Source organism: Panthera leo, chromosome A3 (assembly GCF_018350215.1).
Source record: "Panthera leo isolate Ple1 chromosome A3, P.leo_Ple1_pat1.1, whole genome shotgun sequence".
Taxonomy (NCBI): domain Eukaryota; kingdom Metazoa; phylum Chordata; class Mammalia; order Carnivora; family Felidae; genus Panthera; species Panthera leo.
The window spans coordinates 73,064,414-73,085,448 of record NC_056681.1 but is presented as its reverse complement, the minus strand read 5'-3'; the positions used below and the strand labels follow the sequence as shown (position 1 = coordinate 73,085,448).

At 44.6% G+C, this 21,035-nt stretch overlaps 1 protein-coding gene across 3 annotated transcripts in view; it reads right to left on the bottom strand.

The window, feature by feature from the left end:
* The window catches only part of SPTBN1 (spectrin beta, non-erythrocytic 1), a 198,457-nt gene that overhangs the window by 38,331 nt on the left and 139,091 nt on the right, over positions 1-21,035 (bottom strand). For all 3 annotated transcript variants that reach the window (XM_042932280.1, XM_042932282.1, XM_042932281.1), the window contains 13 exons: positions 20,008-20,099; positions 18,716-18,796; positions 18,210-18,325; positions 14,846-14,958; positions 13,901-14,088; positions 12,790-12,907; positions 11,257-11,415; positions 10,288-10,590; positions 8,360-8,513; positions 6,826-7,696; positions 6,589-6,726; positions 5,025-5,781; positions 3,978-4,180 (listed from right to left, as the gene is read on the bottom strand). In XM_042932280.1, the coding sequence (XP_042788214.1) occupies positions 3,978-4,180; positions 5,025-5,781; positions 6,589-6,726; positions 6,826-7,696; positions 8,360-8,513; positions 10,288-10,590; positions 11,257-11,415; positions 12,790-12,907; positions 13,901-14,088; positions 14,846-14,958; positions 18,210-18,325; positions 18,716-18,796; positions 20,008-20,099 (3,293 nt within the window). The remainder of the gene's footprint in view (positions 1-3,977; positions 4,181-5,024; positions 5,782-6,588; positions 6,727-6,825; positions 7,697-8,359; positions 8,514-10,287; positions 10,591-11,256; positions 11,416-12,789; positions 12,908-13,900; positions 14,089-14,845; positions 14,959-18,209; positions 18,326-18,715; positions 18,797-20,007; positions 20,100-21,035) is intronic.

The window sequence follows — 21,035 nt, the reverse complement described above, 5'->3', positions numbered from 1 at the left end:
CGGCCCCCATGGAAGGAGGAGGAAGACCACGACCTGATTCTCTATGATGCCCAGAAAGAGCAGCTCAGGGAGCACTAGCTGCTGACTTTCAAGAACCCTCTTTGGGAGCAAGAAAGATCATACAGCCACGCCGTGGGTCACACAAGCTCTCAGTGAGTGCTGGTGGAACAAGGAACCGTGGCAACACTGCCGCTACCACGTGCCTGGGGAACGGAAGGAAGGGCTCTCAGCTCCTACAGGCGCTGGTGACTACAGAACAACTGGAATGATATGAGCCGAAGTAATGCTGCCAGGTATATGCTAGTTACATAAAATGACTTTCTAATTTTTTATTTTTAGTTGAAAGGGGTTTTATAGCTTCAGAAACAGGGGTCTTAGTATGTTTAATCACTTAGGTAAAGTGCAAAAATAGAAAAATACTTTTTAAGTAATGCTAAATGGAAAGTGTATGCATGTTCAGTGGCACAATTAGAAAGCAGAAACTGAAATGGCAGGTGCTAGAGGTGAGATTCATGGCTGTAGCTTCTCTCCCAACATTTTTAACATTCTGTTGCTTTCATAACAAAAAAATAAAGGCCAAATCCTCTTAACTGCAGTGATATCCTTTCTCGGATACCAAAAATTAAAAAAAAAAAAAAAAAATCATTTAAAGACTGTTAGTGTATTTGGGCTAAAGGAATTAGGTGTTTAAAAACGGGTAGGGAAGGAATGTCAAAAAAAGTTTTTTAAGTTCCCAAACCTCAAATTTCAGGCACTATTTGTAGGGAGTTTTAAGAATATAAAGCCAATCCTTCAGGAGGAAGGTTAATTTGAGTTGGAGTCAGGCACAAAACCCAGGAGGTCCAGCCTTTACTCAGAGGCCTTGAATAAGGATCCTAGTCCTTTCCCCAGTGTCACACCCAAGTGCTCAGAAAGCAAGGAGGAACCAGAAACTGGCAGCTATAGCAGGACATGCATCCTTGAAGCTCAAGGCAATAGTGGAAATAAAAATAACTTCAAACACTGAGAAGACTCACCAGGACAGAAACAACCAGACAGAATCCTGAATGTATCTTACATATTCAAGTCACACACATACAGCAGACTTCTGTCCGGCCAGTCTTTCTCTTCTAGTGGGACCAGGGAGAAGAGAAAAGCCAAATGGTGACTTAGGGCCCCGTGTCCAAATGACACAAATCTACAAGAGGACAGGATGATGGCTTCGGAGGGATATGCTTCTCATTGTAAAAAAGTTACACGGGCAGTGGACATGGTTGCTGACTCAGAGAACCTTCGAGAGAAGTCAGTGTGGCTTCATTGTTCACCAGTGGTAACCAAAGGCGTTCAGAGAAGGCCTTTCAAGGCTGGATCATCAATTTAACTATAGGAAAGGACCATCTAAAACTTGGCCATAGTTTCCCATAGTCCTAAGGGTACTTTTTGTTTGGGGCAAGGTTAAATCTCTTGCTTTGTTTCCATCTCTCACCTCCTATCCCTATAATAGGACTCAGAAGCTCCTTCATCCTCTGAGGCGGATGCTGGGTCTAACTCTGGTTCTTATAAAAAGTAAAGAACCACAGGTGCCTGAGTACAACAGATGGGTAATATGTAAGCTTCTTTTCCCACTGAGATAGGGTCTGGCTTTATGAAGCTAGATCCCATTTCCTTGCTCACCCAGTACTGCAATGTGTCTGGAACTTCCTTGGAGCCAGGAAGCTCACCCAGTCACACCCCTGAGGCGGGCTTGGACAGCAGGCTACTTTCCACCCAGGCATGAGCACTTTAAAGGTCACTTGTACCCCATGTTAGGAGCCAGTGTCTTTGTTCTGGTACTTTTTCATTTCAACAAACTCAGTGGTAATCGACAAGATTTCCGGAACATAAGCACATTATAATGACTTTCGCATTTTATGAAAATAGCTTCACAACAGCATCAGAAAGTTTGTGGACAGGGGATGAGATCTGAAGATTTAGATATTTATACTTAGCTTGCACCCCCATAGCATCTGGAATTCCCATATTTGTGTATTTTGGTAACAGACAAGTATCCTCTGAGGTCAGTTTCTGATCTTGAGGCCTCTGGGGATATTAAAGTGAAACCAGAATTCATTTAACATCAGCTGAGGACAGCGTAGACCTCCTGAGGGCAGATCAATGGAAAGACCCTTCCCGCATCCATCTTTCTTATGTTTATGGACAGCATTTCCCATTTCTTGTGCTTTTTTTTTTTTTAAGTAGGCTCCTTGCTCCATGTGGAGCCCAACAGAGGACTTGAACTCATGACCCTGAACTGAGCTCAAGAGTCAGATGCTTAACCAACTGAGCCACTCACATCCCTCCATTCATCCTCAAGACAGAAATCCTAAGAAGGCTTTGGAACCCCTGGAGCTCAGGTTCCAAATCAAGGGCAAAAGGAAGGTTAAACCACAACCGAGTGCTGCTGAAAAGTTCTGTCATACACAGGATTCTCCATTGACGACGTCACCTGCTTCCAACAACCCCTCACAGCTGCAGCACCAGGGGACGTATAAATACATGCAGGAAACTACAAGGCGGCTGCACGTCTGCCTCGAAGCACGTGTCCCTAACGGCCAAGCCCGCCTTCAGGAAACCAGCTGTGTGCATCTGATACAGATGAACATGAGGTATTATATTTACAAAATAACTGGAGACTTAACATTAGGAAGAAAGGAAATTCTTTTTCTCTAAGTTAAGAATACCTGGCCTAATTTTTATTTTTCACACTCACTCAAGGGTTTGGTGGAGGGATTTTCCCCCCTTTTTTTGTAGCTACTTAAAAAGCAACAGACACAAAATTATAATTAATATATGTCATACCTTATTCAATAGTAGCACCCTCAGAATATATGGTTCAGGCTCTGAATCAGTGAAAGAGACAGACTGGAAGTGCTAAAGCCAAAAGCTGAATCGTCATGGGGAGGGAGTAATTTCCCCTTTCAACCTATATGATAAAACGTTAATCTGGCCCAGGGTCTCAGGAGATGCTCTTGGACATGGTAAGCAAGGAAACGCTCTCAGCAAGAAGTTCTTCCTTTTCACTGAACTTGAAAGTCAGAAAAGAAGCCTTGAGGAAGAACTTGCTTCTTGATGACATCGGTTTCACGATGAGCCCTTAAAAATCCAACCCAAACCGGGACCACGGAAGATTGACTGGAACAGAGGCTAGGCAGCAGATGGGCCAGACCAGAACCGGCCTGTGCTGGTACATCCAGATCTTGATCTGCCCTGACTTCGCACTTTAGTAACCACCAAGGCAGGGTAAGAATTAAGTTACAAACAGAGCGCATTGGCCCTCAGTCAGGGAGAAAAATCTTACAGAACTCCAAATAAATGAGTAAACAAATAAAAATTAAAGAAGAGCATCCAATCTTGGAGATGTCTTGGCAGAAGAGGAAAGGGGCTTTTCTCTCATCAGAAAAAAAAAATCCTATCAAGGCATTATCCAAGCCAATTTTCTGAGAAGGGCCTGATAACATTCCTTTGTGGCTGTGCCAGGTACGTAGGACAAGGAAACCTCGCCCTCCCTTGCTACTCCCTCCGAAAGGCTTCAGAGGAGTCCTGTGTGGATGAAGGTGAACATGGGCTTAGCTGGGGAAATGTGGCTCTCAGAGTCCCACCAGGTGACAGGCTATACATCAACTCTCCAAGGGCATGGCTCATATCCAACTGCTACTTGGCATCATGAGGGCTCTTACAACCCTTTGATTTAGTATTAGTTTGGCTTCTCACAGCTTCTTTTCTTTTGTGGACACCTGCACATGCTTGACCATAAGAACCACAGTGCCAGGTAGCCATGCAACTGTTCACTGATTTTCTGTGAGGTAGGGAGATTTTCTGATAGATTAAATTTTGCCAGCTGCCCATATTTCACTCACTGGGAAATTTATACCCACAGTCCCAAGGATGTCTGGCCAGTGATTCAGAGGCTAGAGAGTCCCAGGGTGCCAGACTCCCTCAGGAACCTCGGAACACTGTACCTGTCATCAATGGAGTCCACCTTCTCCTGGATGCGATCTGAGTTGATGTTTCCATCGCTCACCAGCCTCCGGCCTGTCTCCACGACAGCATTGATCTTCTCCTCATTGGCATCCATGGTGGTCATGAAGTCCTCTTGTTTTTTAATAGCTGCTTCAGCTCCTTCCAAGGTGGTAGGCATTTCAGTATGAGCCAAAACATATTCCTTTTTCAAAGAGAGAAAACCAAAATCACAGCAGGATGAAATATTATGAAATACAACTCATTTTCAGAATAATGAGAGCACTGTTTCCCATATCCTGGGTTTTTGTGTAACATACTTCATTACACTTGCTTCATTATTCTTAAATAAAATTATCTACTGAATCAGAAAAAAACAGAAGTTGGGAGGGGAAAATACCTAGTGGGATACCATAAGGAACTAAATTTCCTTAAGTGGTTCCATGTGCTAAATTTTTCTCTAAAGTGAGTGAGGACAGTAACCAAAGCTTTGTGCATCAGCCACCAGGGTCCTCTCATATGCTCATGAAGGCAATAGTGACATACTCTTCAAACGCTCTCTTAAAAAGAGAGATTAACAACCCTGATGTTGGCCACCATCTTCAGTTGTTTTCTTTCCTGAGTTTCTGACTCAAAGTCCCTCTTAGAGCAAGGGAGACAGAACCACTTACTCCTCCATGAAAAAAACAAAAAAAACCAAAAAACTCAAGCAAACAAAAAAACCAATCAAACAAAAAAATCCCTCACCGCACCTTTCAAACTGTCAAACTGGATTGCTCTCTCACAGAATATCGCCAACTGACGTGATACCATGAGGACATACTATGAATGTAACAGACCCTCAGAAGCAGCTGAAACAGAAGAGGACTCTGCAGATGAGGTGCTCCTGCAGGGACCTGCAGCTCCCATCCCCTACACTGTGATGGCTTTCAACACCTTAGAAGTCGGGGAAAAGAGCCTCTCAGATACCCTTCTGCCTCCACACAGGGATGCTTTGAAGCAGCAGCCTGCTCTACAAGGAAGGAAGCAAAGGCAGTGAGGAGAGGTACCTGGTTGTTAAGGAAGGCCTCGGCCTGCTTCGTGTCCCTAAGGAACTGCTGGTAGGCATGTGATTGGGACAGGAGATTCTGCCTGTTCTCCCACATTTTGTGCAGCTCGTTCCACCCGGTGTCCAGGGCCTGTAGCCGCTGCCGCAGAAACATGTACTGGGCGTCGGTCTGTCCCTGGGTGACCATCTCGCCCATGTCCCTCATCTTCTGGTAGTCCTCCTCGTAGTTGTCGATCTCGTTTTTGATGTTCTCATGCTGCGTGAGGAGCTTCTCCGCCTCAGTCAGGGTGTTGGGCATGTCTTCAGAGGCGATGGCCGTCTGGGTCCGGGAGAGCCAGGACTGGAAGTCGTCCAGGTCCCGCAGGAACTGCTGCAGCTTGCTGGCCTCTCCCAGGGAGGCCTCGCGGTTTTTCAGGGTTGTCTTCATCTCTTCCCACACGTCGCTGATCTCGGCCAGCCGAGACAGGATGGCCTGAGCCTGGTCGGGGTGCTCAGACTCGAGCTTCTCCGCCTCTTTCTGCAGGTCGCTCAGCTTTGCCTCGATGGCCACCAGGTCCCGCTCCATGCCGGTCAGCTTGCGCTGCAGGGCCATGACGCCGGCCAGGTCGTTGCCCAGGTCCTGGGTGGACTCGATGACCTTTGTCTTTTCTCGAATCCAGGATTTGGTTTCATTGCACTCAAGGTGGTAGTTCTGTATGCTCAGGGCAGAGAGAAGAGCGTCCTTCTTCCTGTCGACCAGCTCTCGGAACTGACTCCACCTGTGAGTGCAAGGCCATGGAGAGAGAATCATGTAAGAGACAGGCTGACAGCCCACGGCTGGACAGTCACATTAACTGCAGTGGTCATTTCCTCTCTCAATCTCTTCTAGGAATACATACATGCTTTTTGGAAAATCATCTCACTCTGTATATGGATACCAAATATTATCAAAATAGCTCAGGGACACAATATAATCTGAAAAAACCAGTCATGAGAGGCACTTGTTCAAAGAGCTCCAATGGAGCTGTGACAGCAGCACATCTGTCCCCCAAAGAGTCAGTTACTTTTCTGTAACTGCATTTCTGCCATGTGCATTTTACTCACCTCTGAACTGCACCTAATGAACATTTTCCAAACCCAAAACCTGACAGCAACCTTCAGAGTCAAGGCCACCACAACCTACTCAAATGTGTTTATGCAACAGAAAGATGACACGGGGACACAGGTCTAACTTGATAATCAGGGCTTTCACTGACCAATTAGGTCTAAAACATGCTAAAACCCTGTCCCAGAAAGATTAAGATTAAAAGGGACAGTAGAGGTGCCACCTTGACGCTGTGGCGCTCCACTCTGGGCACAGGCCTCACCTTAACATCCTGACTTCTGATGCTAGGGGCTAGGCTGCCTTGTATGACACCACCCCAAAAGATACTTCTTGCAAAACTAGGGGATGTTGTAAGGCACATGCCAATGGTGTGACCTCAGTGCCACAGTATCAGTGAACCTTTGTAGGAAATTCCTGACAGCAAGTCTCAGCAAGTGACCTTGCCCTCCCTGGCCCCACACACTGCTGGCTGCACGCTCACCTTGTGTTGAGTTTGTCCTGCTGGGCTTTGATCTCCTTCTCACTTGGGTGGCCACTGTGCATGAGCTGACGTGCAATCTGGTTCACCACTGCGACCCGGGAAGCCTGGTTGTTCATTTCAGGCTCAAGGCTCTCAAATCTGGAAAAGCAATTGAACAGGGTAGGTCACCCTCTTGGTCACAAGTGGTGATGGGGGGCGGGTGGTGGCCTTAGCACTGCTGGCAGCTCTCGCACTCACCTGTGCTGGATGACTTCCAGGTCCTCCAGTTTTTCTGGGATCTGCATGTTGTTGAGCCACTGCTCCTTCTCGTCGATCCAGAGCTCACAGGCATCAGCCTCACTGAACATCTTGTACAAGGCCAGGGTGTCCTGCAGTGCCTGCTTCCTCAGCCGCGTCAGCTCTGCCACCTCCTTGTACCGTTCCTCGATGCCTGACAGCCGGCCCCTCACATCTGGAGACTCGGCATGCTCCTGGGGGAGGGCGCTGGCCTGCTCGTGCAGCGTGTCGATGGTGGGCCTATAGTTGGCGATCTCCTCTGCCACGTCCTTGTGTTTCTTGACCAGAGACTGTGTGGAGTACTCGTCGTGGCCCACGTCATTGCTGGAGACAATCTTGAGGATGTCCAGCATCCACGCGTCAATGTCGTCGGCGTCTGCCTGGAATTGGTGTAGCAGTGAGGCCTCCTCCAGGCGCTTCTTCCGGATGGCCGAGAGCTGCTCCAGGTTGGCCCACTGCTCCCGGATGTAAAGGATCCGCTCTCGGATCTTCTCTGACCCAAAGTGCTCCTCCGCGATCATGTCTTCACCTTCTTTGATGGCCTGCTCGAAATGGCCACTGCGGCCGCTCATCTCATCCTCGAATGCCCGGTGCTTGCTGAGCAAGCGCATGACGCTGGTCAGGTCCTTCCCATAATCGTCGGAGGACAGGATCTTCTCCTTCTCTCGTATCCAGCCCTCCTCTTCTGCCATCTCCCAGAAGAACTTCCAGAGGCGACGGGACTCTTCCAGTCGAGCCCGGCGTTCGGCTGCCAGCTGGCAGAGTTCTTGGTAACAGAACTCCATGTGGGCCACGCGGTCTCGGATCACCTGAGGGTCACAGGGCTTGTAACCTGTTTAATGTCAAGGAAGGAATGTGGGAGTATGACAGTTTAGCAGAGGTCCCTGTTCGTTCGCAGGCAGTGAGCTATACCCATTTTCTCACCATGAGATTACCAGTTCCATTCTCACTGCAGAGCCAGATTATGAGGCAGGGGCAATGAGAAGTGTCATTTTTTGGCCCAAGTGCAAAGTCATTACTTATGAACCAAAAAAGGCACATAAATTATAAGAAAAAGGGCAACTACATTTAATTGTTTTGCAAATATAAGGAACACAACCAAATCCTTCCAAACATCCTCTCAACAAGGATATGTACAACCAGATGTGAAAAAGCCATGAGATGCTTAAACAGCCACACCAGGGTGTTGGTATGCATCAAGTGTGGTCTAGGTCAAGTCTGATTGCCAAATATCACCATTAAAAACCAAGGAGCACTTGGGTATTTAAGGAAAACACCTGTCCATTTCAGAAAAGCCAGACAGAGTTAAATAAAGTGTCCATTAGGCTACCCCACTGCATCTTGTGTACCCATGACGTGGTAGCAGACAAACCCACTGGGAACCTACAATAGCACAGAAGCTCCAAGAACCCTGCTGGCACACACCACTTATCTACTTCTATAAATATGGATCTCTGGTGATGAGGAAGTAATGTCTGCAACAGTCCATCCTCACCTTCCCCGTCTGTTGCGAACTTCTGGGCAGAGGCATTGACGCCTCTCACTCGCTCTGCCTGGATGCCAATGTCCGCTTCAACCAGGGCGTGCTTCTGTAACAGGTCTTCCACACCAAGCAAGTGCTTGCCATAGTCTTGAGACAGTAATAGCACCTGCGCGCCAGAGAAAACAGAGAGGACATCTATGCACACAACCTTGACTTCAGTGTCTTATAATCTTGGACATGCTGAGAGCCAGCAACCATGCTACCTACCCCCTCTCTCCAGCCACCCTCCCTCCCTGCATCTCAAGGGGAGAAGGACAAGCAATTCGGAGCAAAATCAAACTAACCCAGAAGTTTTCATCAGGACAGACATGATAAACTAAAGGTGATTTACCCTGGAATAAGCAGGTCACAACTACACTAAGAACAGAATAGAAAAAAAAGGAGCGGTGGAAAGCGGTATGGCAGGTAACCTGGGGCTCGAAGACTCTATCCAAAAAGATAAGAGATAAAGGTCACAGAGTTATTTCACTTCAAAGTTTAAAGAAATCTCCCAGAAGTTGTGGACCTCTCAAATGGCTGTTTGCCTCAGTTAAAAGCTTACTGTTATGCCTCTGAGATACTTCTATCATCAATGGGAGAAGAATCTAGTTGAAAGCTTACAAACCACACCTTTAACCAAACAAACACATGGTCAGGCAGCTTCATGCTTAGAAGGGCCTGAGCAATTTCTTTGGTTTAAGTTTGAATCTGTTACCATTTTCTTCTTTTCTTCCATCAGCTCAATTTGGGGGCCTCATGAGACCTCCCCTCCAGATGGAACTTCCACTTCACTCCTACTTCTGAGGGAAATCTCTGGCCCCAAATCTGAACTATAATGTACAACACAATTTATAAAATGAAAAGCATATCCCTGTTAGATTTTATGAACATTTCTACGTTAAAAAGTCAATGCAGACCACACTTGAGAACATAATAAATCCTGGACAATAAGAGGGCAAACTGATGTTATGAGTTGACTGCCTCGCCGCCAGGGACAGTTCAAGAGGTGAGGCAAAAGACGAAGGCTTATATCCCAGGAAGGAAATCCCCTGCACAAGATCAAGCTTGGGAACACAGTGTGCTGAGATAAAGGGAGTTTCACAGGACTGTCTACAAACTGCCCTGTTCTGTTCAAGCTATGAAGCCAAGTGCCTTCCAGCCTGGGGGACTGCGTGACATGGACGAGCCTTCTACCACTTGCAGCAGAGAACACAAACGGGCGTGGGGATTTGGCACAATGGCAGGCAGGTCTCCTCCCAGGCGGGAGGCAAGCTTGGAACTCTATGCTCAGGGCTGTCCAGTGAGGAAGGGGAAGCACAAACTGGCACTGGCAGCCACTCTGAATCCGCTCTGTCCTATGATGTGTACACATATTACCACACTTAGTCCTTGCTACAACGGATTGAGGTAGGTGGTCAGTGTGATCTCCACTTAAGAACAAAGAAAGGAGGCTCAAGAAGACTACACAGCTCCAGCACCGACAATCTCAACTGGTTCCCAAACACACTGCCTACCACTCTCCCATGTGCCCACATTATCTTCCCAGGCTCCTCCCCAAACTAGAGCCACTCACACACAGATCAATGAGATGGAAAGCTAGTTCAACTCTCAAGAATCAACAACATTTGATTGTTTCTCTACTGTGGAACAGATCTAAATGAAGTCTAAATCACTGCAGCTGACCTCTAGCTACAGAACTCGTCTTTACACTCCACACGCCATTTAACTCTTAAACCAGCAATCTTCCCACGGGTAATGTGACCCCTCTGCGGCTTCACAGAGAGGGCAGTTAGACCAGTGGCACACTGTACAGCGTGGGGTCAGTGGGTGGGTCAGGGGTGGGTTCCAGAAAAGGGAGGCCCCATTTCATCAGCTCTGGCCTCCTTTCACTCAAGTTCTACCTTCATTTCGTCCATCCAGTCCATAATGTAGAGCATTTCCTGGAATATCTTTTGCAGCCCCAGGTTCATCTCAAGACGCTGCCTCCGGGCCCTGAGCAGTTCCAGCAGGTACTCCCAGAGCCGGATGACATTGTCTTTCCTTGCTGTGATGCGCTTGATGTCGTGGTAGTTCTCCGCCTCAAGCTCCCTGGCCACTGCTACCACCGCCTGCACACGTTCCTCGTATGCGGCGATGTCTGTCTCAATGGCCTCGTGCTTTTTTGTGGCGGCCTCAACAGCAGGAAGGTCAAAACCAAAGTTGTCCTATAGAGAAATGGGAGGAAAAAAACCCCACAAAATAAAAAAGCCATCCAGCTGGAACAAAGAAACAGAGACGGAGGATGAATCCTGAACACCACCTCTGGTGGTTGTAAGCCCACACTGAGTTGAGCCCTGCCAGATGCTGGTCTGTCTCTGCCTTCCTTAGGACACTTACAACACCTTAGTCAAGCTAGGATGCCCTCTCCAAAGCCAATCAGCAACTTCTCATTTTACACTGGAGTCCAAGCTCATATCTAGCACTTTATACTTATGTGACTGGAGCAGGTGACAGTTTGCGTTACGCTAAGTAGAAAAAGAAAGCCACTTTTATTTATTTCATGACTAGTCTTAACTGCCTTGAACGTCAGATGGTCAGAGACAGAAGGTAAGAGAAATTTCTAAAAATTATATAAATGTGAGCAGTTCACACTCACTCACTGGCTCTAAACAAACTGCTTGAGCTGTTTTCAAATCTATGAAAAGTTAGATAAACAGAAGACAAAGTATATTAGAAATGATAAACATCCTCTTCATAGGAAGTGAGCAAGAGGACTCGAGTTACTTCAGAATAGTGGGTGTTGATAAGTGGCTGTCCTGCAGTCCTTGGGTATGGTCTACATTTCTAGATGACCCCAGGAGTGGTTCCCCGAAGAAGGTCTAGAGCAGAACCTGAGACACCAGACGCTGGTTTTCGCTCAGCCAGGTCTCCCTCATAGCTGCCTTGCGATCGAATCTGCGGGCGAGCTGTTCCAGTTTCTCCTGTCTGATGAGCTCGTTCCGCAGAGCCAGTTCTCGCTCGTGTTCCGCTTTTTCCAGTCTTTCCCAGGCCTACAGGGGCAAAAAAGAACAGCTTCCTGCAATGTTCAAGGAACTTTCCTTGGCTACAGTCAATGGCTAGTACTTCTCAATAAGACCTGAGAACTTAAAAAGGGACATCCTGTTTCCAGCCTCCCTGACCCTTAAGCCCGGAGAAAAGAAATCGTTTTCTCTCAGTTGAGCCGCATGGGAACACTCTCTCCAATCTTTATTTAAAGGTCTGCTATATTTGGAAAACAAAACAGGGCAGATATGGAGAAATATAACTAAATTATAAATCTCTTACTTTGAGAGGAATCAAAGTATCTTCAACAGCTCTGATCACATAAAAAAGACAAATCCTTTTTCTCAGAAAGAAATCATATTATGAATCTCTTATTCACCCCACACTGGGCCATTTGTTATTTTTTTGCTTTGTTTTTTTTGGTTCAACATTTTATTTATTTAACTAATCTTTATGCCCAACGTGGGGCTCAAACTCAACCCCAAGATCAAGAGTGGCACACTCCACCGACTGAACCAGCCAGGCACCTCCCATGCCCTCCCCCTTCTTTGTGTGCCACTTTGTTTTTAATTCACACATCTAGCATTTTTTTCAAAATCCTCACCAAATGTCCACATTAAATTCATTTCTATGAAATATGCCTTACATTAAAAAAAATGTAAAATAAAATAATCTAAATGTGTACCACTGACCACAGTTCTACATTTTTCAAATTTCTACTTGGAAATAATACCCACCACGAAATTCTATCATTACAGACAAAACAGGCCAATAATGGAAACTTTTGGACAGCTTCTCTGATAGAAACAGCCCAAATCCTAAGCTCAAACCTCCAGAGATTCCAGATATATGAAATAAGGTTTCAAATTCTCCCTTCTGCAATTTAAAGATGCTGTAGTTGGGGTGCCTAGGTGGCTCAGTCATGTCCAACTTTGGCCTCAGGTCATGATCTCGCAGTTCATGAGTCTGAGCCCTGTGTCAGGCTCTGTGCTAACAGTGTAGAGCCTGGAGCCTGCTTCAGATTCTGGGTTGCCCCCTCTCTCTGCCCCTCCCCCACTCTCTCAAAAAATAAACAAACATTAAAAATATATATAAATAAATAAAGATGGAGTCGATGGCCTTGAACAAATGAGAGTAACAAGGTAAAGAGAATGAACCAAGACCAGTTTGGTAATATCTAACATTCCCTCCCCAAACTCCAACGGACTAGCCCACCTCAAGTATTTGCTTGACCCCCTGCAAAACCCCAGCCACCACTGTCACTCTTCAACTCAGCAGGCTGGGACAGACCCTTTCAGACTGCCCTGTTAGCAATCAAGACCTAGAACCTGAAGCAATAAAGCAGGTCAAGGCCCTAACAGGACCAGATGGATTGGCTTTACCTTGTTAATGTCAGAGATGAGCTTGCCCTCCCGGGGCATGTAGACCTTCTGATTGTTGGCCCTCATCTTGCTCTGAATAGTAAAAAGCAGCACTTCCAAGTTCCCCTTCTCAGTAAACCTAAGCACAGAAAAAAATAAATATGCTGTTCCTTCAAGGGGAAAAATTAATTTGCTTTTGGAGAAAAAAACATTTCCCACAGCCACACAATCTTAAAAGCCATTTATCTCTGGTCAGATTTATGTGCAACTCAGGTTAGAAAAAACGCAGTACATTAGTTTTTGGGTATTACAGACCTCAAAAAATGCACCTAACTGTGGAATTTTGGTGGGGTTGGTTGACTGTTGTTACTGAGATTTATATTTGGGGGCATACAATACCAGTCCTTTATTAATTACTTCATTCAAGGTTTAGATTATATACATCCTGGATGATGGGCACAGCTGAAAACATTCAGCAAGAATTACTTCAAATGACTACCTACTATAACTTTCAATGGGTTTCAGAGACCGCAGCAAGGAATTCTCAACAGAGCACGTTTACAGAAAAAGGAATGACTTTCCAACTATAAGAAGGGATAAGGTCCATAATCCTTATCTGACAATTAGAATTTTCAAAAAGAAGTGAAAAATCAAATTTAGGGGAAGTGAAAACTGATCTGAACAGATAGATATAAAACTATATATTATTTGTCTTTACTCAACACAATGTGAGTATTTACACATTTTGCTACACACTTCTCAGTAAGCCTGACAATGGGTTACAGCCCCAGGTCTACTGGGAGTCATATAATAAACAATATCCATCCACTCAGCTGCTTCTCTAAAATCCACATCAAGCATGAGGGTTTGGTATAAGGGACCTGTACTATTTCTTAGGATTCTCATGTATCACATGTATCAGACCAGGGACACAATCCACTGGAAGGGCTCACAGAAGGCATGGTTTGTAATAAAGTTCAGCCACTCAGGGTCAGATGAAAAGGAGTAAGATAGGCCACTGGTGACAGGCATTCATTAAGTGAGGAGATCACACAAGTCAGAAAGCAGGGGTCCATGCTGCAATCATCTCTCTTTCCACACTAATTATAACACATTCCAATCTGCATCTTACTTGGGTGGTTTCTCCACAGTGCGGTAAGTGTTAAAAGCCTGAAGCTGTTGTTGAACCCCAACCAGAGAATTGGCAAATTTGCGATTGTTCAATATAATGATGGTTTGTTCAATCCACTCCAGAAGATCAGAGGCAAGTGACTCATACTTTTCAATCATTTTTTCTGTTTCAATAGCATTGTCAAGCACCTGTAAACAAGAGTTAGAAAAACGGGAAAGATCGTGTTGCCAAGTAAGAAAAACATGATTATAACCCTACATGAGCACATGCACACTTAATGGACTGGCTTTGAAACAGTTCTCTGCTACTCTGGCCCAAGCATTTCAAACTAGAGGAACTATTTGTTAATAGGCACTCAGACTGCAGCCATTATTTGTGAGCAATGACAGCTTAACTCAAGTGTAATTGGTTCTGTAACCTCCCAACCCCCAGGCAAAGGGTTTCAGATTCTGAATGACTCCTGTTGCCTAAGCTCCAAAATTCCTAGAAAAAACGAAAAGGGCTCTATTTTGCTTGGTCCTGTCCCATGAATGTCCTTGAATTTTCTGAGGTGTTCTGAAATATATGGTGGTGAACATCAGCCAAATGAGAATTAAGAAGCATAACAGTGAGGCCTTTTCAACTGAATAAATAGGATTTCCTACCCATGACATCAACCGACTCAGATTTCCAATACCCAATCTTCTGATAGGGTGTAGGAGAGGGCTGTCTCTGGGTCTGAGATGCCCCTGAAATCCCTCCCTAAACATTGTAGCTACTCCTACCTCCTGTTACTCTTAGGGACAAAGAGGCTTCCTGCCTACTTCTCTGCCACCAGAAGTGTCCACCACAAGCTGCTGCTGGCTGAACTGATGAGTGCACAGGAGAACAAGGTGCTCGGTGGCAGTACATTAAGACACGAGCTTTAATCATGTCTCACAACTTATAAAATTGGTGTGAACTCACCTTTCCAATTCGTTTTCCTTCAACAGCCAAAGCCTTCATCTTAGAGAAGTAGTGGTAATAAGTCACCACATAAGTGATAATGGACTTCTCATCAGGGTGGTCCACACTGATATCTGTAACCCGGAGAAGATTTCCTCAGTACTCTGCTCAGAGTGCTACCACCCAGGCAGCAGCAACAACCCAGAATGACCGTCTAATACTGACACAGGTCAGTGTCTCCAATTTTTATACTTAGAGTTCTGCCATCAGTGCAGTAATTACAAGGCTAATGAGGATGAAACCATCTCACTGATTCTTTTATGATATGAATATTCACGAATGCCTTCTACTATTGCAATAAGGACATAAAAGTCTTAAGAGACATGATCCTTTCTCTTCAGGATCCCAAGCCATGAAGAAAACAACATGTACACAAAACAACTAGAGAAAAATGAAGAATACAGTAAGAATTACGTCAGAATTCTTAGCAATGTGGCTACTATCTAGGCATACCACGTTCATCTCCCTGCCCAATTCTACTCCCAAACTGGGTTTGTGCTGCTTGAATCCTCATTTATGCCAATGCCACCTGAATTTCTTCCAATCATTCAGTCTTTGGACATCTTTACCTTGTTGTTACCTGTTATCCAGTTAGTCACCAAATCTGAGTCCAGATGATTCTACTTATGGAATCTTTACTGTCATTTATGGTTCAGACTCTCATGGTCACATAACCAGATATGAAGCAATAGCTTCCTCATTGGGTTTCCCTACCACCCAAGTCACTTTACACACTGTACCTGGTTGATCTTCCAGAAGCATAGCTGTGAACACTCTTTCTCCTAGCTCAAAATTACTCAAAAGTGCCCTACAATTTACAGAAATAAAGTCTAAGCCCCTTAATCCTCTGCCATAACTTTCCTTCCCTTCATTCCATCCATCCATCGAGTATTTATCAGGCTCCCTATAAGACCCAACCACTGTTCTAGACATTTCTAATTCTATAGCCTACTATTTATTCTCAGGCATAAGGGGGCTATTCAACAACCCCCCACACACACATTCCACAATTCCTAATACTCCTTCCCTTTACTCACAATATCCCTTTGCCTAAGACATCCTTCCCCACGCCATCACCTTCTTCCTAACCTTCAGCTCCACCTGAAGTTACCACCCCAACACAGTTATTTCTGATCGCTACAGCCAGAATTAGTGTCTCTCTCCTAAGTTCCCTTAAGGACTCTGTTTACATGGACACACAGTCCATTCTCTGCCAGGTATTATAATTCAGTACTCATACACACTTTCTTTGTTTCACAAGACTAAGTCCCCAAGGGTAGGAACCCTGTGTCTTGGTAAGCCTGGTGCTGCTCCACCTCTCAAATTCCTGGTGTGTTGTCTTGCACAAAGTGGGTAGTCAGAAAGTATTCACTAAGAGGGGGAATAAATGCATGAAGATGGCAAGTGTTTGAGGTATGGCAATACAAGTGAAGTATTAAACTCAGGACAGATGGAGAAGAGAACACATAGGATGAATAACACATAGGATAATCAGGCTGCTTTTCAAAATGCATTCACACACGTGCCTTCTATCTTTCTGGCGCCCATGTGTGAGGCAGGATTGTTTCTCTTACTTTTAAGATGAGAATACTAGGGCACAGGGCAGGAAAGCTCCCTGCCAGTGTCACCGAAGCAGCTGATGGCAATGGGGGCCAGCAGAGCAGCTACTGTTTCCCCCCCAGAGTCCCTGTGGCCAACTCTGCATCTGGCTCAGCCCCATTCAAGTATGCCCCAAAGAGAGAGAAATGGATGAAGGCCAGAAAAAAAATGCTGGTTCTGTACACAATACAATAAACACAAAATGTCAACATGACTGGGAAGATGTGAGCAGGCAAAAACCTTGTGGTTTTGTAACTAAACTGCAATCTTATCTTAGCTGATGCTCTCTGGGGCACTCAACAACTAACAATAGCTAAGAACAACTAATAATCAAGATCAAACCGGACAAGTGACATCAACTGCCTTTTTTTAGCTCCTTGTCTTGTGATCTGGGAAACATCAATCCCCTTTTCCATACTGGGAAGTGATTAGAAAGATTAACGAATGAGCAAGTTATTTAAAAAATATCTGTCATAGTGGTAGGAAAAAAAAGGTTATTTAGCAAAGCACAAAGAGCTACAGCTGAAGAAGAATGTCTTCCCATAGTTAAAGTAGGGGTTAAGAAGGAAGATTAATCACAGCCCAAGGAATTTTAGTTTTCTGTTTATATTAAGAAATCATTTAATGGGTTAGCACAAAGATAATTTTATCTCCACTTCCTGTATAGTGAACTTATCAGGGAATCTGATGCATCGGAAAGAGCAAGCCTGCTTGGCAGCCTCATGACCTCAATCTGTCCTTGGGGAGTTCAACTTCCTGTTCTATATTTATAAGAACTTTAAACTTTCACTCACAGCTTTCTCTGTAATATTTGCTCACAGCTGAGAGCCATGATCTAAAGAGCTCCAGCACTACAAACAAATCCTCTTATGTTTCAAATGCTTTTCAAAATAAGAAAAAGTACCTATGACAGCTCACGCTAAAATCCTACAATTAGGATTCTGTGTGAACTAAGGGAGTTATGGCCTGAGGGAATGCCCCACACCAGTCGACTCCAAGTCACCTGCAGTCAGTCTCTGGGGTCTTGCTGCAGGGACTGAGACTGGAGACAGTGGTTTCAGGCAGAAACGGTCAGCCGTAGGAAGGGACTAAGTCTTAACACTTCTTCCATTCACATGTTCCCCTTTCCTGATGCACCTTCTTCACCTAAGTTGTTCTTGCTCACAGCAAACACTGAACAGCCTCCTAGGAGGCACCTTCCCCAGCCCACACCCCTAGTCTTGCACCCATTCATCCCCCATGGCTGCTTGCCACCTTGGGATGAAAGTAGTCAACAAACATTTGCTGAGAGTCTATGGCAGTTCTCTTCCTTGAGCACAGCTTCTAAGAACTTCCAGTGACTGCTGAATAATCTCTAAAAATTTTAGCCTGTAGAGCCCTGACCCACCTTTCCAGTGGTAGTTCCTATTATTATTCTAAACACCATTCCCAATGAACTGTTAGTCCCCAAACACACCTTCCTAGTTCCTGGTTCCATACCTCTGCTCACACAAGCACCTCTGCCTAGCAAGCCCTCCCCTTCCCATCATGTTTAAACCATACTCATCTTTCAAGGCCTTTTTAAACAGAATCCTTTGCACAAATCCTCAAGTAATTCCCACCCCAAAATTAAGCTCCTCTTCCTTCAATAATTCCCAAAGCACACTACACAAATAAAACAAATTGACAGAAAGCAGATTTTATATAAGCCCCCCAATACCATCCCACCTTTCATCCCTCACGGTACCTTCCGGATCCAACAGTTTAGTGAGGCCAAGGTGCTGCTCTGCCAGATTAAACGCATTCTGCAGATTGTAGTGTGCATTGGATTTCTTTAGTTTGTCGAAATCTATCAGGTCAGGCCTATGCAGAACAACAGTGGAACATGACAAAAACTATGGCTTGAAAACACGTGACCAATGAGATGCGATCATTACTCCAAAAGCCGTAGAAATCACCCCTTACAGTAATACTCTATAATATTATTTAATCATCAAACAATGAAATCTGATTTTTGAATAAACACTTCAAAGTTTATTAAGACAGCTGAAGATAGATAATGGGCAAACTTGTCTGTTTGGGATAATTTACATATTCTCTCACATTTTCCTCACATGGAATGCAGAATTCTCACCGTGGTGCAACATCTAAGGCAATGGATATGAGGATCAAAAGTCACCCAGATCTGCTAACAGAAGAGTGTCAACATTCTACCCCCAAATTGTTAGCATGATTCCTAAGGATCTGACTTACCGGTGTTTGTGTATCAGGGCATTGAAGGCCATGCCGTCCCTCCAGCTGGTGGTGAAATTGTGAATGTTGACGTTCGGGTACCTAGCAGAGACCAAGCACAAGAGAAAAATCAACAGAATTACTAAATAAAATTTACAATTTCACGAAATGCAGTGTTTAAGAAAAAGTTTGTAAGCACTGTAAAAATGTTGAGGCAGTAAATGTCAAAAGGACAATTAGAGCAAACACTGTTTCAACTTCAGCATGCTATAAAATAAAAAAATACACATCCACATGGCTTTTCTTTCTTGGTAAGTCAACTGGCCAAAAGACTGTGAACTGTGTCCTAGATTTAAAAACAACACTTAAAGAGGAAAAAATGACCACAACCCAGATGCCTAGAGGCCTCTCTGCTTTCACTGGCCTTCTACTCTGTCAGCAAAGATATCAGGAGTCTGCAGTCACTGAGATCTGAATTCACACGCTACTTGGGGAGAGGAAGCAGCTGGGATTCACATGACACTTGGCTTTCTTGCTTATTATCACTGACTTGAATAAAGTCTTATAAACCAAGTATCTCCCTGAAAAACTTCCCTACGTTTGAGACCTACCCCTCATCACTGAGCTATTCTGTACCATACTGGACATTACTAACTTTGTATCTGTGGTTGACTAAAGGTTTATAACTAAGTTGATGCCCTTATTAGACATATACTCTTGATGGGCTCCATGCTTACTGTTAATTGATCATGTCCATTAGAGTTATAACTGTCCTCAAAGTAGTTCTGACAAAAACTCCAGTTAAACCAAAATCGGTGCTAAGTATCATGAACCCTAGCAATTTTAGTGAGCAACACAACAGGGGCAGTGCTCTAAAAGTATTTTCACTAAAATTTCACTAAGGAAAACTGAGATAATGTATAAGGACTACTCTTAAGTTTATCGCACAAAGCTCTCCAACAGCAGCAAAAATTAAAGGGAGGAGAAAACCCACAATTGCTTTTTAAAAATATCATGGATGTGTTTCCTAAACATGGTTTCTGGATTTTAAAATTCAAGATATACTGCTCTCTGGAGCGTCTTTAGCAAAGAGAGGGAAAGTGACTACAGAGATGACAGGTCCAGAATATAAATCAAAACTCCTTCCATGTTGTGAGCTAGCTAAAATGTCAGCTATCAACTGCTTACGAGTCAATAAGATTTCTCGATGGAAGCAGTGGAAGAGATACTTGTCAACACCTCAGGAGTGATGACTGCAGCGGAATCTTGTCCTGGGCACAGTGGCCCCTGATCCCCTGTGAGTTCACACTCACCCAGCTGTCTTCATCTGGCACCACAACAGCAATGCATCCTTGGCAGATTTCTTCTCTTTGTTGTCTTCAGTTTCTACACTGATATCCTGGATCTAAGATTTACAAAGAAGTATTAGTCAAATAGATGGTCAAGCTGTCCACGACTGCTGGAGAAGAACAGGTCTTATACATGAAGAGTAAACTTCAGATCACAATCCAGTCCTGCAGATTTACTTACTGTGCCAAAGAAAACTGCTTTTTCACACTTCACCTAACAGAAACACCAACTAGCTTTTCTACTTTGCATGGAGGTAAGAAGTGAAGACTACTTAACCTGCATGACTTCTCAGAACTATCCACTGGGAGTCACTTCTAACCTCTAGGTAGCCCATCTTTCCAACTACAAGCTAGCACAGTGGTTCACACTGTAAATAACTTGAACCTTGTCAGATCCCAGAAAAATACCTGGTTCAGTTTTTTATAACCAATTATTTTTTCACACTAGGGTGTGTGTCACTCATAGAAGAGGATAGTCTATATTCCTTTTCCTAAAAAGTGACCCAAATTCTTGGAGAAAGCACACATTTACACTCTGTGTTTCTGTAGTCTGTGCTATGGTCTGAATGTCTATGACTCCTGCAAATTCTTACACTGAAATCCTAACTCCCAAAGGTGATGGTATTAGGAGATGGGGCCCTTGGGAGGTGCCTAGGTCATGAGGATGGGATCCTCGTGAACAGGATTAGTGCCTTATAAGAAAGGCTCCAGAGAGGTCCTTAGCTTCTTCCACAATGTTAGGACACAGGGAGAAGTTTGTGATCCAGAACAGGGCCCTCACCAGACCATGCTGGCTTGATCTCAGACTTCACCTCCAGAACTGCGGGAAATGAATTTCTATTGTTTGTAAGCTACCGTGTTTGTGGTATTTTGTGATAGCAGTCCAAATGGACCAAGACAGTCTGCATTCATAAGTTGCTCACTGGCAGCATAAACGCAACAGCATACACAGAGCTTGGTCTACTGGCACCAACATCAGACAGCCTAGGTCT